The sequence below is a fragment of the Callithrix jacchus genome, chromosome 7 (assembly GCF_049354715.1).
Source record: "Callithrix jacchus isolate 240 chromosome 7, calJac240_pri, whole genome shotgun sequence".
NCBI classification, from domain to species: domain Eukaryota; kingdom Metazoa; phylum Chordata; class Mammalia; order Primates; family Cebidae; genus Callithrix; species Callithrix jacchus.
The window spans coordinates 81,433,914-81,450,216 of NC_133508.1; the positions used below are offsets into that span (position 1 = coordinate 81,433,914).

The 16,303-nt window shown below is 49.1% G+C and overlaps 2 protein-coding genes and 1 non-coding gene across 15 annotated transcripts in view; 2 read left to right on the top strand and 1 right to left on the bottom strand.

Moving 5' to 3' along the window:
• ARMH1 (armadillo like helical domain containing 1) overlaps positions 1-1,504 on the top strand; it is a 53,637-nt gene extending 52,133 nt beyond the window's left edge. For 7 of the 9 annotated variants that reach the window (XM_035251210.3, XM_035251214.3, XM_035251211.3 and 4 more), the window contains 6 exons: positions 21-143; positions 219-291; positions 444-573; positions 666-743; positions 1,040-1,121; positions 1,211-1,504. In XM_035251210.3, the coding sequence (XP_035107101.1) occupies positions 21-143; positions 219-291; positions 444-573; positions 666-743; positions 1,040-1,121; positions 1,211-1,326 (602 nt within the window). In that variant the 3' untranslated portion in view covers positions 1,327-1,504. The remainder of the gene's footprint in view (positions 1-20; positions 144-218; positions 292-443; positions 574-665; positions 744-1,039; positions 1,122-1,210) is intronic. The other 2 variants (XR_013519993.1, XM_035251215.3) reach the window with 2 other exon arrangements.
• Positions 1,505-7,057: 5,553 nt separating this feature from the next.
• LOC118143305 (U5 spliceosomal RNA) lies at positions 7,058-7,173 on the bottom strand. Its single transcript, XR_004727533.1, has one exon. It is a non-coding gene; the product is annotated as a U5 spliceosomal RNA (small nuclear RNA).
• Positions 7,174-14,685: 7,512 nt separating this feature from the next.
• The window catches only part of KIF2C (kinesin family member 2C), a 31,900-nt gene continuing 30,282 nt past the window's right edge, over positions 14,686-16,303 (top strand). For 3 of the 5 annotated variants that reach the window (XM_002750737.6, XM_078331535.1, XM_002750738.6), the window contains exons 1-2: positions 14,686-14,936; positions 15,935-16,029. In XM_002750737.6, coding sequence (XP_002750783.1) covers positions 14,867-14,936; positions 15,935-16,029 — 165 coding nt within the window. In that variant the 5' untranslated portion in view covers positions 14,686-14,866. The remainder of the gene's footprint in view (positions 14,937-15,934; positions 16,030-16,303) is intronic. The other 2 variants (XM_078331536.1, XM_035251234.3) reach the window with 1 other exon arrangement.

Here is a 16,303-nt window from a genome sequence, read left to right on the forward strand (position 1 = left end):
TCACCTCTGCCCTTCCCCAGCCATCGAGCTGATCAAGGACCTTGTTGGTTACGACGTGCGCCAGGCGCTGCTTAAGGGCCTCGTGGCGCTGCTGATACCATCGGTCAAGGAGACCTCCAAACTGCAGGCCAAGATCCTCAATGGTAGGGACCTGCTCTGATGGGGCTACCTGGGCCACGGGAGGGGGGCCTCCTGCCTCACGGACGCACCTTCCTCAGAACCCTCGATTCTCCAGCTCACCCCCAGCCTGCCGACGTTTTTGCAGCAGGCCGCGGCCGCCAAGGCCATCGGGTAAGCAGGCAGGGGGTAGTGGGTGCTGCAGCAAGCCTGGCTTGGCGCTGCCCGCGGGCCCCGGGAGAGCTCCGGACGCTGTGCGCCGGGTGGGCGCGGGGTGCGTAGGGTGAGCCCCCAAGGCATCGTCGCAGCCCGAACCCCTGGCTCAGGGTCCTGGTGCGCAACGACATAAGCATCGCCGAGGAGCTGCTGTACCTGCGCGTAGTGCACGGCCTAATGGCCGCAATGGGCAACACAGACCACAGCAACAGCCAGCGACTGGCCAGCCTCACGCTAGAGGTGCGCGCGGCGGCGGGCGAGGGGGTGGGAAGGGCGGCGGCACCCACAGCCCCGCCGCCCGGCAGTCACGCCGCCCCGCCCGCGTGGCGCAGTGCTTCGTGCAGATGTTCCCCATGGTGGCGGAGCACGTGCGCAGGTGCATGGGGGAGGAACTCTACCAGCTCTTCCTGGTAAGTGCTCCCTCTCCGGCCCGCCGCAATGAGCAGTCGGCGGCTCGGACAGTGTGGTGCTCCTCCACACCGTCCCCATTCTGGTGCGCGCCACATGCAGAGTGAAGCTGGCCACCAGCTGCAGGAGGGACTGCCCTAGCCTAGGCTCCTGCACCTGCCATCTTCCTGTTCCGTTACCTGCCCATTCGGTCAGGCTGCCAGCCCGGCCCCCACCTGCAATATCCCTCTGCCAAGCCCAACTCTGAGTCCAGACTGCCCTGGCACCCCAGCTGGGTCCCCCTTGCTTCTGTCCTCAGAGCAACGCTGAGGACTTGTACATGAAAATAGACAGCATTCAGGCAGACATCTTGGCGGCCAACAAAGTCAATGTTACCAGAGGTGAGTGTGGGACGAGGGAAGCCGGGGGCGAGGGAAGCCGGGCATAAGCTCAGCCAGCACCGCCTCATGCCCGCCTTTCCTGCCTGCAGCCCTGCGCCAGCTTGGCAGCTGCTACAGCATGAACACCTTCTGTGGCTCTCGTGATTCGGCTCACATGGCCTACATTACACAATTCCAGAAGGAGGATGTGGAATCAAATGAGTAACAGCCCCTGTGGCAAACCAGGAAGGCCAAGGCTGTGCGACAGGGAAAGCTGGCAGGAGGAAGGTGCCTGGAATCAAGCTCAGAGCCACTTCACTCGTCTCCAGTGGGGAGACTGGGTATTAGGCACCCTAGAAGGGCAGAGGGATAGCCGCTGTCAATAAACAGCCTTGATATCTGTCTGTTCTTTGTGTGTGTGGAGGGGAAGGGGGGTCAAATGAGAGCTATGATGATAGGTTGTGGTACCTCTGCTCCTGAAGTTAAAAAGCAGGTCCACTGGGCACGGTGGCTCACGACTGTAATCCCAGCACTTTGGGAGGCCAAGGCGGGCGGATCATCTGAGATCAGGAGTTTGAGACCAGCCTGACCAACATGGAGAAACGCGGTCTCTACTAAACATACAAAATTAGCCGGGCTTGGTGGCACCTGCCCGTAATCCCGGCTACTCGGGAACCCTGAGGCAGAATTGCTTGAACCGGGGAGGCAGAGGTTTGGGTGAACTGAGATCGCACCATTGCACTTCAGCCTGGGCAACAAGAGCGAAACTCCATCTCAAAAAAAAAAAAGCAAGTTCAAGTTTAGGACAGTGACTTGCACCTGTAATCCTAGCTACTCTGCAGGCTGAAGCAAGAGGATCTCCTGAGCCCAGGAGTTGGAAGCCAGCATGGACAACAAAGCAAGACCCCATCTCAAAACCAGACCAAGCACGGTGGCTCCCATCACTTTGGGAGGCCAAGGTGGGCAGATCACAAGGTCAGGAGTTCGAGACCAGCCTGGCCAATATGGTGAAACCCTGTCCCTACCAAAAATACAAAAATTAGCCAGGCATGGTGGTGAGCACCTGTAGTCCCAGCTATTTGGGAGGCTGAGGCAGAAAAATTGCTTGAACCCAGAAGGCGGAGGTTGCAGTGAGCCAAGATCACACTACTGCACTCCAGCCTGGGTGACAGAGTGAGACTCCATCTCAAAAAAGAAAAAAATTGAGGTCCAGAGGGAAGGGCCACCAACACCCTGGAAGGTTCAAGGGCATAGCCTGAATAGAGGGCCTCACCTCCACTCCCTGATGGCATATGCACCCTTTCCCCCAGAACACCCTACCCACCTGGTTTTTCTCCTGCTGTTAGAGACATTAAAGGGAGTGCTTTGGACTGCTGGTCCTGGATGGAACCCACAATCAGAACTTGTGTTTCTGTTTGCCTGCCCTTTCCTGATTAATTCTTTCTGAATAATGCCTTTTAACCAACTGAATGTTGCCTTTTCCAATACTACCTATGGGCTGCCCTTCCGCCATTCTGAGCCCATAGAAGCCCTGGACTCAGCCATATTAGGAAGACTTGCCTACTTTCAGGTAGGGGAACCACTCTCCATGGCCACCGAAAGCTGTTTTGTCACACAATAAAACTTCCCAACTTGCCACCTTGCAGTGGCTCACAATTATAATCCCAGCACTTTGGGAGGCCAAGACAGGCAGATCACGAGGTCAGGAGTTCGAGTCCAGCCTGACCAACATGGTGAAATCCCATCTCTACTAAAAACACAAAAATTGGGCGCGGTGGCTCATGCCTGTAATCCCAGCACTTTGGGAGGCTGAGGCGGGCAGATTACGAGGTCAGGAGTTCGAGACCAACCTGGCTAATATAGTGAAACCCTGTCTCTACTACAAATACAAAAATTAGCTGGGTGTAGTGGTGGGCACCTGTAGTCCCAGCTACTCAGGAAGCTGAGCCAAGAGAATTGCTTGAACCTGGGAGGTGGAGATTGTAGTGAGCCAAGATTGTGCCATACATTCCAGCCTGGGCAACAGAGCAAGACTCTGTCTAAAAAAAAACTCCTTACCTTGCTTGCTCACTCTTCAGTTGTCAATGCATCCTCATTCTTCTTGGGCTTGTTGGACCAGAACCGATGCATAAGCTAGACTCTGCCAAGTGGGCTGAGTGGGTGGGTCATCTCCTGCAGCAAGTAGAGACCATGCAGCAGGTAGCCTGGAGAGCGAGGCCTGGGTGGGGCATTGCTAGCCGGAGGTCCCCAGCTTGCAAAGTGACCAAGAAGAAAATGCTGCATAATAGGAATGGAGAAGGGGAATTCATGCTCAAAGCACCTTCTCCCAGGGGGAAGGGCTATGTAAAGGGGGAATCTTAAGGGGTCTTAGGGCAGATAGGTGGAGGATTCCTGGAAAAAGGTAGGTTCTTCTAGGAGGGGCTAGAGTGTTCATAGTCTCTTTCTTTTATTTTCTTTTCTTTTCTTTTCTTTTCTTTTCTTTTTTTTTGTTTTGAGACAGGGTCTCACTCTGTTCCTCAGAGTGGAGTGCAGGGGTGCGATCTCAGCTCACTGCAACATCTGCTTCCCAGGCTCAAGCAATTCTCATGTCTCAGGCTCCGGAGTAGATGTGCACCACCACCACACTCGGCTAATTATCTTTTTCTTTTTTGTTGTCCAGGCTGGTCTCCAATTCCTGGCCTCAAGTGATCCTCCTGCCTTGGCCTCCCAGAGTGCTAGGATTATAGGCATGAGCCACTGTGCCTGGCCTGAGTGTGCACAGTCTTGTCTTTTCTTTTGAAGATTTCTTCTCTTCAGTCCAGTCTCATTCCAGTTGGAGTGAAGCAGGGCTCCTGGTCCGGAGTCTTTTGCACCCTGGTGATTTCATCCTGTCTCAGAACTTTAAATACCATTATAGGCCAATGACTCCTACCTTTCTGTTTCCAGCTACATATTTCTACCTCATCGTGTCTAAAACTGAACTCCTAATCCCATGCCACTTTCCCCAGTTCAACTCATGTCAACTCATTCTTCCTATAAAATGAAACAAAATAGTGGAGTGCTCCTTGATGTCTGTCTTTAGCATCCATAGCTATTCTGTCTGTTGGCTCTATCTTCCAAATACAAGCAGAATCTAACCATATCTCACTACCACTATTGCTCTGGGCTGAGCCACTATCATCTCTTGTCAACATTATTCTGCTTTTCTCCCTCTCCCTGTCTTTTTTCTTTTCCTTTTTTTTTTTTAGATCAAGTGTCACTCTGTCACCCAGGCTGGAGTGCAGTGGTGCCATCTCAGCTCACTGGCACCCACCACCTCCCAGGCTCAAGCAATTCTCCTGCCTCAGCCTCCCAAGTAGCTGGGATTACAAGGCTCCTGCAATCACACCCAGCTAATTTTTGTATTTTTAGCAGAGATGGGGTTTCACCATGTTGGCCAAGCTGGTCTTGAACTCCTGACCTCAAATTATCCATTCGCCTCAGCCTCCCAAAGTGCTGGGATTACAGGCATGAGCCACCACACCCAGCCTACTCTTTTTTAAATTGCAGTGCACACTACCACTCTCTATACTCACCACCTCCCCTCCCACCTTACTTTGCTATTTTTTCCATAGCATTACCTTATTTATTGTGTTTATTAATTGTTGGTCCTCCACCTGACTCTAAACTGTTAGGACAATGTTTGGCATGCATGAATCAGTGACTAAGGTATTGTGAGGGAATAGTCCCTCCAAGTCAGAGGAAATGAAGTCAGATAGCAGTAATTTTCCAGAATGCCACAAGAGGGCATCACCAGCCTGACATTGTTGGTCTAAGGCAGTTCCTCTTTCCCAAACTTATTTTGAGCCTCGGCTTTCCTCTTTTTGTACCTACAGAGGAGAGCAAAACTAACAAAGTCTAGTTATGTTTTCTTTAAAGCTAAATGGATTTCCTCTTTTTTTTTTTTTTTTTGAGACAGTCTTGCTCTGTCGCCCAGACTGGAGTGCAATGGCGCTATCTCAGCTCACTGCAACCTCCACCTCCCAGGTTCAAGCGATTCTCCTGCCTCAGCCTCCCGAGTAGCTGAGACTACAGGCTATTCGGCTGTAGTCACCACACCCAGCTAATTTTTGTATTTTTAGTAGAGACGGGGTTTCACCATGTTGGCCAGGCTGGTCTTGAACTCCTGACCTCAAGTGATCCAACCGCCTTGGCCTCCCAAAGTGCTGGGATTACAGGTGTGAGCCACCACGCCAGGCTGGGTATCCTGTCCTTTAGGTTGAGATCAAGTCATTTTTTATTTTTAGTCTTTTTTTCTTTTTCTTTTTTCATTGTTTTTAGTTTTTAGTCTAGAAATGTTTTCTTTTGCATAATGATAGTTTTTAAAAATAGTACCCCAGAATTTTTTTGGAAATTCTAATAATTGGGAAATCCAAAAAGTCTAGGAACCGCTGGGCTAAATTAAAAAAAAAAAAAGGCGGGGGGCTGTGGCTCATGCCTGTAATCCCAACACTTTGGGAGGCCAAGGGAGGCAGATCACGAAGAGATAGAGACCATCCTGGCCAACATGGTGAAACCCCGTCTCTACTAAACATACAAAAATTAACTGGGCGTGGTGGCGCACCCCAGTAGTCCCAGCTACTCGGGAGGCTGAGGCAGGGGAATCGCTTGAACCCAGGAGGTAGAGGTTTCGGTCAGCCAAGATTGCACCACTGCACCCCAGCCTGGACTGCAAAGTGAGACACTGTCTCAAAAAAAAAAAAGAAAAAAACTAAACTAAATCTGGGGCCGGGCACGGTGGCTCACGCCTGTAATCCCAACACTTTGGGAGGCTGAGGCGCGCGAATCACCTAAGGTCGAGAGTTTGAGAACAGCCTGACCAACATGGAGAAACCTTGTCTCTTACTAAAAATACAAAATTAGCCAGGTGTGGTGGCGCATGCCTGTAATCTCAGCTACTCCGGAGGCTAAAGCAGGAGAATCACTTGAACCCCAGAGGCAAAGGTTTCAGTGAGCCGAGATTGCACCATTGCACTCCAGCCTGGGCAACAAGAGGGAAACTCCATCTCAATAAATAGATAGATATGCATAGACGATATAGATAGATAGATAGATAGATAGATAGATAGATAGATAGATGATAGATAGATAGAGATGATAGCTAAAATCTGGCTGAAAGCAGTAGCTCAAGGGAGCCTGAAGTGGGTGGATTACTTGAGGCCAGGAGTTTAAAGCTGCAGTGAGCCATGATATGCCACTCCCTTCCAGCCTGAGTGACACAGCAAGACCCTGTAATTTTTTTTAAAAAACACTAGGCCGGGAGCAGTGGCTCACGCCTGTAATCCTAGCACTTTGGGAGGCCGAGATGGGTGGATCACCTGAAGTCAGGCGTTCAAGACCAGCCTGGCCATCATGGTGAAACCCCATCTTAAAAAATAAATAAACAAACAAACACTAAATACCAAATCGCTGGGCGTGGTGGCGCATGTCTGTAATCCCAGCACTTTGGGAGGCCGAGGCAGGCGGATCACAAGGCCAAGAGATCGAGACCATCCTGGCCAATGTGGTGAAACCCCATCTCTACTAAAAATACAAAAGTTAGATCGGCGTAGGGGCACGCGCTACTCGGGAGGCTGAAGGCAAGAGAATCGCTTGAACCCGGAGGCGGAGGTTGCAGTAAGCGAGGTTGCACCGCACTCCAACCTGGAGCAAGACTGTGTCAGGAGAAAAAAAAAAGGAAAAATACTAAACCCTGCCCAAGCGCGGTGGTTCACTCCAATAATCCCAGCACTTTGAGTAACCAAGGTGGGCGGAACACTGAGACATGGCACTGGATACCAGCCTCCCCAGTGTGGCAAATGCCCACCTCTTTTAAAAACACCGAAATTGGCATGGCATGGTGGCTAAATAACACAAGTGAATGCTAAGCCACAAATACTAACTGCAATCTTAAAACAGCAGATTGAAAGACTTGTACTAATTTTAGAACACATTTAATCAGCCCCGCAAAAACAGGGCCCCAAAAAATTAGACTAAAACTCAGAACTGTTTCTCTCCACGGAAATCTTTAGTAAAAGGCGAAAGATTTATACGATCTGAAGAGAAACCAGAGTATATATTGTGATCGAAGCACACAGTCCTCGGGTGATGGTCACTACTACATTAGCAATGGTTACTATTAACCCAAAGGAGCTAGTGACTTCTGTTTTTATCTCAAACAATTGTGGTAAGGGAGCCTCATTTTTAGGGTAATGGAAAACAGGATTTTTTTTAAAAAAAAAAAAAGGGAGAATCTACTGGTTTTAAAGCAAACCGTGTTCTGTGTCCAATGCATTGTGGATATGTAAATGACGCTGATGCACCACCCCCTCGGTTTCCGGAAATACCATAAATAGTTCGTTAGTGTTCCTAGGCGTTGGGCCACCACCAGGGGGCAGAGCGGAAGCCAAATTTACGAAATATAGACGCCTGGTCCAACTAGAAAGTGACTTTATTTTATAATTGGCACTTAAGAAAAAAATTTAAGAGTCTTAAAATAATTGTATTCATACAGTCATTCACCAAAAATTTATTGAGCACTAACTGTGTGAAATCCTGTGCTAGGACACAGGCATGAGTGATGAGCACTGATAACAGATACTCAGTGACACAGTGGCCAAGCACGAAAGGATTCAAAGTAGGGTGGTGATGACATTCTAGGCAGAGAAACACCCTAAGCAGTATGAGCCAAGTGGTGACAGGGCAAATGGCTAAATGGCAGGGACCACTTGTTGATGCGCCTTCCATACCAAGCTAACTTGGATTTACCCTAAAGGCAAGGAGGAGCCACTGAAAAGCTTTAAAAGAGAATAGGATTAGATTAGTGATGTTTTTGTTTGTTTGGTGTGGGTTTTTTTAGAAACAGGGTCTCACTCTGTCACCCAGGTTGGATGGCAGTGGCGGGATCATGGCTCACCACAGCCTCAACTTCCAGACTCAGGTTCAGGGAGGCTCAGGTTCTGGTGATCCTCCCACCTCAGCCTCCCAAGTAGCTGGGACTACAGGCGTGAGCTGACCAGATTAGTGTTTTAAAGGACCATCAGCATCACTTCATGTTGTAGGTGAATTATGTCCCCCACCCCCACCCCAACCCCAAAATTCATATACTGAAGTCCTAACTCCCATCACCTCAGATTGTGACTTTATTTGGAAAAGAGTCATTGCAGATGTAATATGTGAAGATGAGGCCACTAGAACTGTTGAGACAGCACGTTTCTGCTGTGTCAGCCACCAGCTTTGTGGCACTTTGTTCAGGCAGCCCTAGCAAAGACACCTATTGCACCTGGGTACTTCTTAGAAATGCAAATTATCAGGCCCCATTCAGGACTCAGGAAGGAGAGAAAAAAGTCTAGGATAGGTCCAAGAGAACAGGGGCATAAAGAAGAGGTGCAGCAGGAGGAGCATGTGAAGAAGAAGGCAAGAGGAAAACCAGCACAGAAAACAAGGGCAGCAGTTGCAAGAAGGGACTGGTCAGGCCAGGTGCAGTGACTCACACCTGTAATCCCAGCACTTCGGGAGGCCAAGGCAAGTGGATCACCTGAGGTCTGGATTTTGAGACCAGCCTTGCCAACATGGTGAAACCCCATCTCTACTAAAAATACAAAAATTACCCAGGTGTGGTGGCAGACACCTGTAATTCCAGCTACTTGGGAGGCTGAGGCAAGAGAATCCCTTGAACCCGGAAGGCAGAGGTTGTAATCAGCCGAGATCATGCCACTGCACTCCAGCCTGGGTGACAGAATGAGACTGTCTCAAAAAAAAAAAAAAAGAAGAAGAAAGGACTAGTCAGCTGTGTCATATGAGTGATCAAGTGAGATGGGGACTACAAAATCCACTGGATTTCACCAGATTTTCACTGGTGACCTGGGCCAGAGCTTTTTCCATGAGCAAGAGATGATGGAAGCCCAGCTGCAGGGAGCCGGTGACAGCGAGTGGGAGGCAGAACCTACAGGCAGAGCATGTTGGCTTTTAATCAAATTACTGTCTCCTGACTCATGCTCACAAGGCAGCTGTCACAACTCCAGAAAGAACATCCATGTCCAAGGCAAGAAAAAAGGGATGACACCAGGAAAGCATTTCTGTTCCCTTCTAATAGAAAACAACAAATCTTGCCCACAAGCCCCCAGAACTCTCCTGCTTACATCTCATTGGCCAGAACTGTATCCCATGGCCAGCTCTAATTGCATGAGAGTCTGGGAAAGGAAGTATAGTATGTATAAAGCTTTTTCAGTCTCTGGTGTGGAGATGGTTAAGGACGAAGGGGGTTGAGAAAGCTGCTGAGTTACCCATCCACTGTGTATGTCACAAACAGTTGGTTCATTTCTTTTCTACCCTGTTTTCTTTATCCCTTCCTGATGTCTTTTCAGTGAATCCTCACTCTTGAGCCCGTTGCTCCTCATTTCATTTTGGCTGTAACCATTCTGCTATTCATGTATGGATTTCAACTATTAACATTTTTCAAACCTGCTATTTCCAATTGCTTCTTCCTGCCTTAACATTATCCTTCCTTATCTTTTGAAGATGTTCATTATGCTTATTTCTTATTTCTTTTGAGACAATTTCATTCTTGTTGCCCAGGCTGGAGTGCAGTGGCACAGTCGTGGCTCACTGCAACCTCTGCCTCCCAGGCTCAAGTGATTCTCCTCAGCTTCCCAAGTAGCTGGGATTACAGATGCCCACTACCACACCCAGATAATTTTTGTGTTATTAGTATTGCCATAGTTGGCCAGACTGGTCTTGAACTGCTGACCTCAGGTGATCCGCCCACCTTGACCTCCCAAAGTGCAGGCGTGAGCCACCATGCCCCGCTTTTTTTTTTTTTCTTTTGAGACGTAGTCTCATTCTGTTGCCCAGGCTGTAGTGCAGAGACATGATCTCAGCTTACTGCAACCTCCGCCTCCCAGATTGAAGCAATTCTCCCACCTCAGCCTCCCTCCTGAGTAGCTGGGATTACAAGCGCCCGCCAGCACACCTGGCTAATATTTGTACTTTTAGTAGAGACAGGGTCTCACCATGTTGGCCAAGCTGGTCTCAAACTGAGTCAAGTGATCCGCCAGCTTCAGCCTCCCAAAGTGCTGGGATTGCAGGCGCCCGGCCATTATGCTTATTTCAAGCTGTCAGATTTATTAATTTTGCTTCATCTAATAGTTTCTGGCCAGGTGTGGTGGCTCATGCCTGTAATCCCAGCACTTTGGGAGGCTGAGGCAGGTGGATCACCTGAGGTCAGGAGTTGGATGCAGGTCTGGCCAACATGGCAAAAACCCATCTCTACTAAAAATACAAAAAGTAGCTGGGTGTGGTGGTGCACACCCATAGTTCCAGCTACTCGCAAGTCTGAGGCAGGAGAATCACTTGAACCCAGGAGGCATAGGTTGCAGTGAGCCAAGATCGTGCCACTATACTCCAGCCTGGGTAGCAGAGTGAGCTCCGTCTCAGAAAAAAAAAAAAATTAATTTCTCAGATTGTCATTTTTCTGTTATTGCAAATGTGTTCCCCTTTGACTGCACATCATCTTGGGGGCATCCTGAAGTGGAGCTGCAGGATTGTGACAGAGGAACACTTAAGCACAGACCCCAGGACACACAGTATTGAGGAGGTACAGAGATCACAGTATAAACACCTGGACAGTGCTGCTGGTTTTCTGCCTTACAGTGGCACTGGGGCAGTTAATGACCCACCCAGGGCCTTGGGGGGTAAGAGTGGCATATGGAGGTAGGGCCAATGGTGAACACAAATGAAGAGCTCGCCCTCAGCCTCTCCCCCATGTCAGGGTACCTGACCCTCTTCCACTCTGGCTGCAGTCAGTCTCCCTACATCGTACAACTGACTCCTGCCCACCTTCTTCTTCTTCTTCTTTTTTTTTTTTTTTTTTTGAGATATAATCTCTGTTTTCCAGGCTGCAGGGTGTAGTGCATTGATGCAATCTCAGCTCACTGCAACTTCCACCTTCTGGGTTCAAGTGATTCTCATGCCTTAGCCTCCCGAGTAGCTGGGATTACAGATGGGCACCTTCACACTCTAATTTTTGTATTTTTAGTAGAGACAGGCTTTCACCATGTTTGCCAGGCTGGTCTCGCACTCCTGGCCTCAAGTGATTCGCCTGCCTCAGCCTTCCAAAGTGTTGGGATTACAGGTGTGAATCACCACACCTGGCCCACCTTTTTTTGTTTTTTTTTTTTTTTTTTTTTTTTTTAAACAGGGTCTCATTCTGTTGCCCAGGCTGAAGTGGAGCTGCAGGATCAGACCTCGCTGCAGCTTTGAATTCCCCAGGCTCAGGTGATCCTCCCACCTCAACCTCCTGAGTAGCTGGGACTATAGGCATGTGCTCCCACACCCAGCTAATTCCTGTATTTTTTGCAGAGATGGGGTCTCACTGTGTCACCCAGGGTGATCTGGAACTGCTGAGCTCAAGCAGTCTGCCTGTCTCAGCTTCTCAAAGTGCTGGGATTCCAGGCATGAGCCACTGCATCCAGCTTAGTCCATTTTCTGTTGCTACAACAAAATACTGGAGACTGGGTAATATATGAATATAAATTTATTTCATTCATGGTTTTGGAGGCTGAGAAGTCCAAGAGCATGCTGCTTGGATCTTGTGAAGGCCTTTTTGCTGGATTACAACATAGTTAAAAGCCAGGCATGGTGGCTCACACCTATAATCCCAGGACTTTGGGAAGCCGAGGTGGTTGGATCACCTGACGCCAGGAGTTCGAGACCAGCCTAGCCAACATGGCAAAACTGTCTCTACTAAAAATACCAAAATTGGCCGTTCACGGTGGCTCATGCCTGTAATCCCAGCACTTTGGGAGGCTAAGGTGGGCAGATCATGAGGTCAGGGATATGAGGTTTAGGGATATGTTGTGGTTTGAAAGAGTCTCCCAAATTTCATGTGTTGGAAACTTAATCCCCAATTCATATATTGATGGCATTTGGAGGTGTGGCCTCTGGGAGGTGATTAGGATTAATAAAGTTATCAGGATGGGGCTCCATGATGGAATTAGTAGCTTTATAAGAAGAAGAGAGACTTGAGCTGACACGCTCTTGCCCTGTCACTATGTTATGCTCTCCACCATTTTTTTTTTTAAGAGGAAGTCTTGCTCTGTTGCCTAGGCTGGAGTGCAGTGGCATGATCTCAGCTCACTGCAACCTCTGCCTCCCAGGTTCAATTGATTCTGCTACCTCGGCCTTCCAAGTATTGGGATTACAGGCACACACCACTATGCCTGGCTAATTTTTGTTCTTTTTTTTTTTTTTGAGACGGAGTCTTACACTGTAGCCCAGGCTGGAGTGCAGTGGCGCGATCTCGGCTCACTATAACCTCCGCCTCCTGGGTCCCAGTTCAAGAAATTCTCCTGCTTCAGCCTCCTGAGTAGCTAGGATTACAGGCATGCACCACCATGCCCAGCTAATTTTTGTATTTTTAGTAGAGATGGGGTTTCACCATGTTGGTCAGGCTGGTCTCGAACTCCTGATCTCATGACCTGCCCACCTAGCCTCCCAAAGTGCTGGGATTACAGGCATGAGCCACCATACCTGGCCTCCATCCCTTGACTTCTAAGGAACTCCCCTAACTCTTGTTTTCTTCATCCCTTCAAACCACCCTAATCCCATCTCCTTTGCTGGCTCCTCTTCCCCTGCCCCATCTCAAAATATTGGCAAGTCCCATGGCTCAATTGTATATGTTCTTCTCATCTCCATCTATACTCTTTTCCTAGATAGTATTCAGCTTATGACTCTAAATACCATCTACATAACACAGACTGCCAAATCTCAATCTCTGGCTTTGACCTCTACCTAAGCCCCCAGTTTGTATATCCAACTACTCAGTTGACACCTACATTCAGATGTCTTATAGACATCTCTCGAATTCAAAATGAACAAAATGAAACCCTAGACTTAACCCCCAACTTGCTTCCTTCACAACCCCACTGTCCCTTTTCAGGATATAGTCCATCATCCAGCCAGGTGCTCTAGCCAGAAACCAGGAGTCATCCATGACCACCCCTGTCATTCACATCCAACTCATCAGCAAGACCCATTCACTTCACTTCCCAAACATGGTGTATCTTGAAACCATTCTCTCAGCTATATTTCCATTCCAGTATCACTACCCTGGCCTATGCCAGCATAATCTCTTGCCTAATAAATGTTCTCTGCATTCTGTCTTGACCCTTTCAAATCTCACCACACAATAGCAAGTCTGACTGACATAAAAGTAAAATGTAGGCCGGGTGCAGTGGCTCACGCCTATAATCCTAGCACTTTGGGAGGCCAAGGCGGGTGGATCGCCTGAGGTCGGGAGTTAGAGACCAGCCTGACCAACATAGAGAAACCCCGTCTCTATTAAAAATACCATTAGCCGGGCCTGGTAGCACATGCCAGTAATCCCAGCTACTCAGGAGGCTGAGGCAGGAGAATCACTTGAACCCAGGAGGCCGAGGTTGCGATGAGCACTTGCCATTGCACTCCAGCCTGGGTAACGAGAATGAAACTCTGTCTCAAAAAGAAAAAAAAAAAGTAAAATGTAAATCAGATCTTGACAGTTCCCTGCTTAAAACTCTTCAATGACTGCTGGTTAGTAAAAAAGCCAAAATTATTACTATAGGCTACAAGATGCTAAGTGATTTTGCCCCTGCCCACCTCTTCAACTTCATCTCATGTTCCTCTCCCCACTGCCTTCCAGCGACAGCGGCTTCTTTCAGTTCTTCAAACAAGACCTTTCCTGGCCGGGCACGGCGGTTCACACCTGTAATCCCAGCACTTTGGGAGCCTGAGGCAGGTGGATCGTCAAGAACAGGAGGCCTGGCTTGGTGGCTCCCACATGTAATCCTAGCACTTTGGGAGTCCAAGGAGGGAGGATCTTTGAGCCCAGGAGTTCAAGACCAGCCTGGGCAACATACCAAGACCCTGTCTCTAATTAAAAAAAAAAAAGGACAGGAACTATGTGTCTAATTCACTACTACCATCTCCATTGCCTAATACCATGTCTAGCACATGGTAGACATTCACTCAATAAATATCTGGTGAATCAGTGTCTTCCTGGCAATTTATACATAACTACTAAAGTGAAGAAACATTCTCCTCCATTGTGAAATAAGAAAAACTAAGTCAAGTTTCTAATCTGTGGTTTTGTTTTGCTTAGAGAACAGGATCTTGGCTATGTTGCCCTGGCTGGTCTCGAACATCTGACCTCAAGCAATCACTCCCACCTCTGCCTTCCTAAGTGTTGGCATTACAGGCGTGAGACACCGCGCTCGGCGAAGTCTCCAACTTGCTCGAGGTCACTGAGCTAGTAACTGAAGAAACTAGGATTAGTTGTTTTTTTCTTTTTCTTATTAAACTGGAAGAAGCCAGGATTCGAACCCATTCTCTAGGATCTAAGAGCTCTCACTCTCAAATACCTACTGGTTTCCCAGTTTTCTGGGATCCGGCAGTAGAAAGCGACCAAGCACATAATAGAAAGTGGGAGCCCAGGGCCCCGCGAGGCGGCGAAGTTCCCAGAAGGCACAGGGCTCGGGGGTGTGGCCAGACGCAAGGGCGGTCCCGGGCGTCGGAAGACTGGTCGGAACTACGTACCGCCCCCGCCTGCACCAGAGCTCCGCCGGGCGCAGCTGACTGGCGGAAGCGAGGGCGGGGACAGCGGGATGACGTTTTATGGACGCTTGCGCGCGGAATTTAAACTGCGGCGGTTTACGCGGCGTTAAGACTGCCTCAGGTTAGCGGAACTGAGGTTTCTTAGCATTCTGCGTTTCTCTTCCTTGCTGATCATCTGAATGGCCATGGACTCGTCGCTTCAGGCCCGCCTGTTTCCCGGTCTCGCCATCAAAATCCAACGCAGTAATGGTGAGGAGTGGGGTCCCTAGGTCAAGGGGACTCGTGAGCGGTGAGGCGACTGAAATTACTGCCCCTCTCCCGGACACACACACACTCACACGACGGCTGAAATTACTGCCTCTCCCCAGGCACAAAGACACACAATGGGCGCGCTCTCTCTCCCCCCTCCCCTTCCCCTCCCGCCGCCCCGCCTTCCTTACCTTCCTCCCTCCTCCTTCCTTGCTCTCACTCACTCCGGGTCTCTGCATTATCAGTCATTCTTTTCTACACAGGGGTGAGAGTCCTTGTGCTGGACGTGAGTCCCTTCCAGTCCTCCGGGAATGGGCGGCCCCTCTCCGAGGCTGGTAGAATCCCCACGGAAGTTGGGGCTTCTAAATTCACTTCCCTTCCAAAATTCTCCCCTGAAAATGCTGTGCACTTGTGGGGACCTCGGCCTCCTGGCTCCTCTACTCTCGAATAAATCCTGCATAGTTGCAGTATGTCAGGCACTGGGATTTAGGGTAAACGGGACAGACAAGATTCCTACTCTGGAGGAGCTTGTAGTCGTTCTCTCGGATAAGCAGCTACCGCAGTTCCAGCAGGTCTAATACACGTGTCACTAGGAGAATGGACAGATATGACCGCCAGAAGTGAGTTAGGAAAACCCAAGAGGGCCAGATCCTCAATGCTGTGTTGAGGAACAGTTCATCTAAGGGCTATAGGGACTCCTCTGCTCAAACATACCTCATGTGCTCTCTTCTGTAGGCTCTCTTTTTTTTTTTAGGCTCTCTTTTGAGTAGGGGTGAATCCTTATCCTATGCAGCTCAATTTTAAACCCTGTCCCCGGCCTCCCTCACTGTGGATATTCTAAAGGTGAAGCCCAGTTGGTTGATTTGTTTCTCTTAGTGTTTTGTTAAGGCAGTTGCCTGTTCCTTCAAGTTAATTCCATTTTGGGAGTCTCTGTGGAATCCTAAAAGTGAAGCTCTCAGAAAAGAGATGGATAACTCTGTTTTTTTCATACTTTATAGGCTTAATTCACAGTGCCAATGTAAGGACTGTGAACTTGGAGAAATCCTGTGTTTCAGTGGAATGGACAGAAGGAGGTACCACAAAGGGCAAAGAGGTAGGGTTCTATGAGAATTCCTCTACCACATTTAATGTCTTCCTACATAAAGGATCTGTGCAGAAGTGGAATCTGTGACAGCCTAGTTTCTGATGCTGTGCTCTTCTCCCTCACGTCTATAATTGTAGCACTTTGAGAGGCTGCGGTGGGCGGATCACCTGAGGTCAGGGGTTCAAGACCAGCCTGGCCAACATGGTGAAACCCTGTCTCTACTAAAAATACAAAAATTAGCGGGGCATGGTGGTGCACGCTTGTAATCCCAGCTACTCAGGAG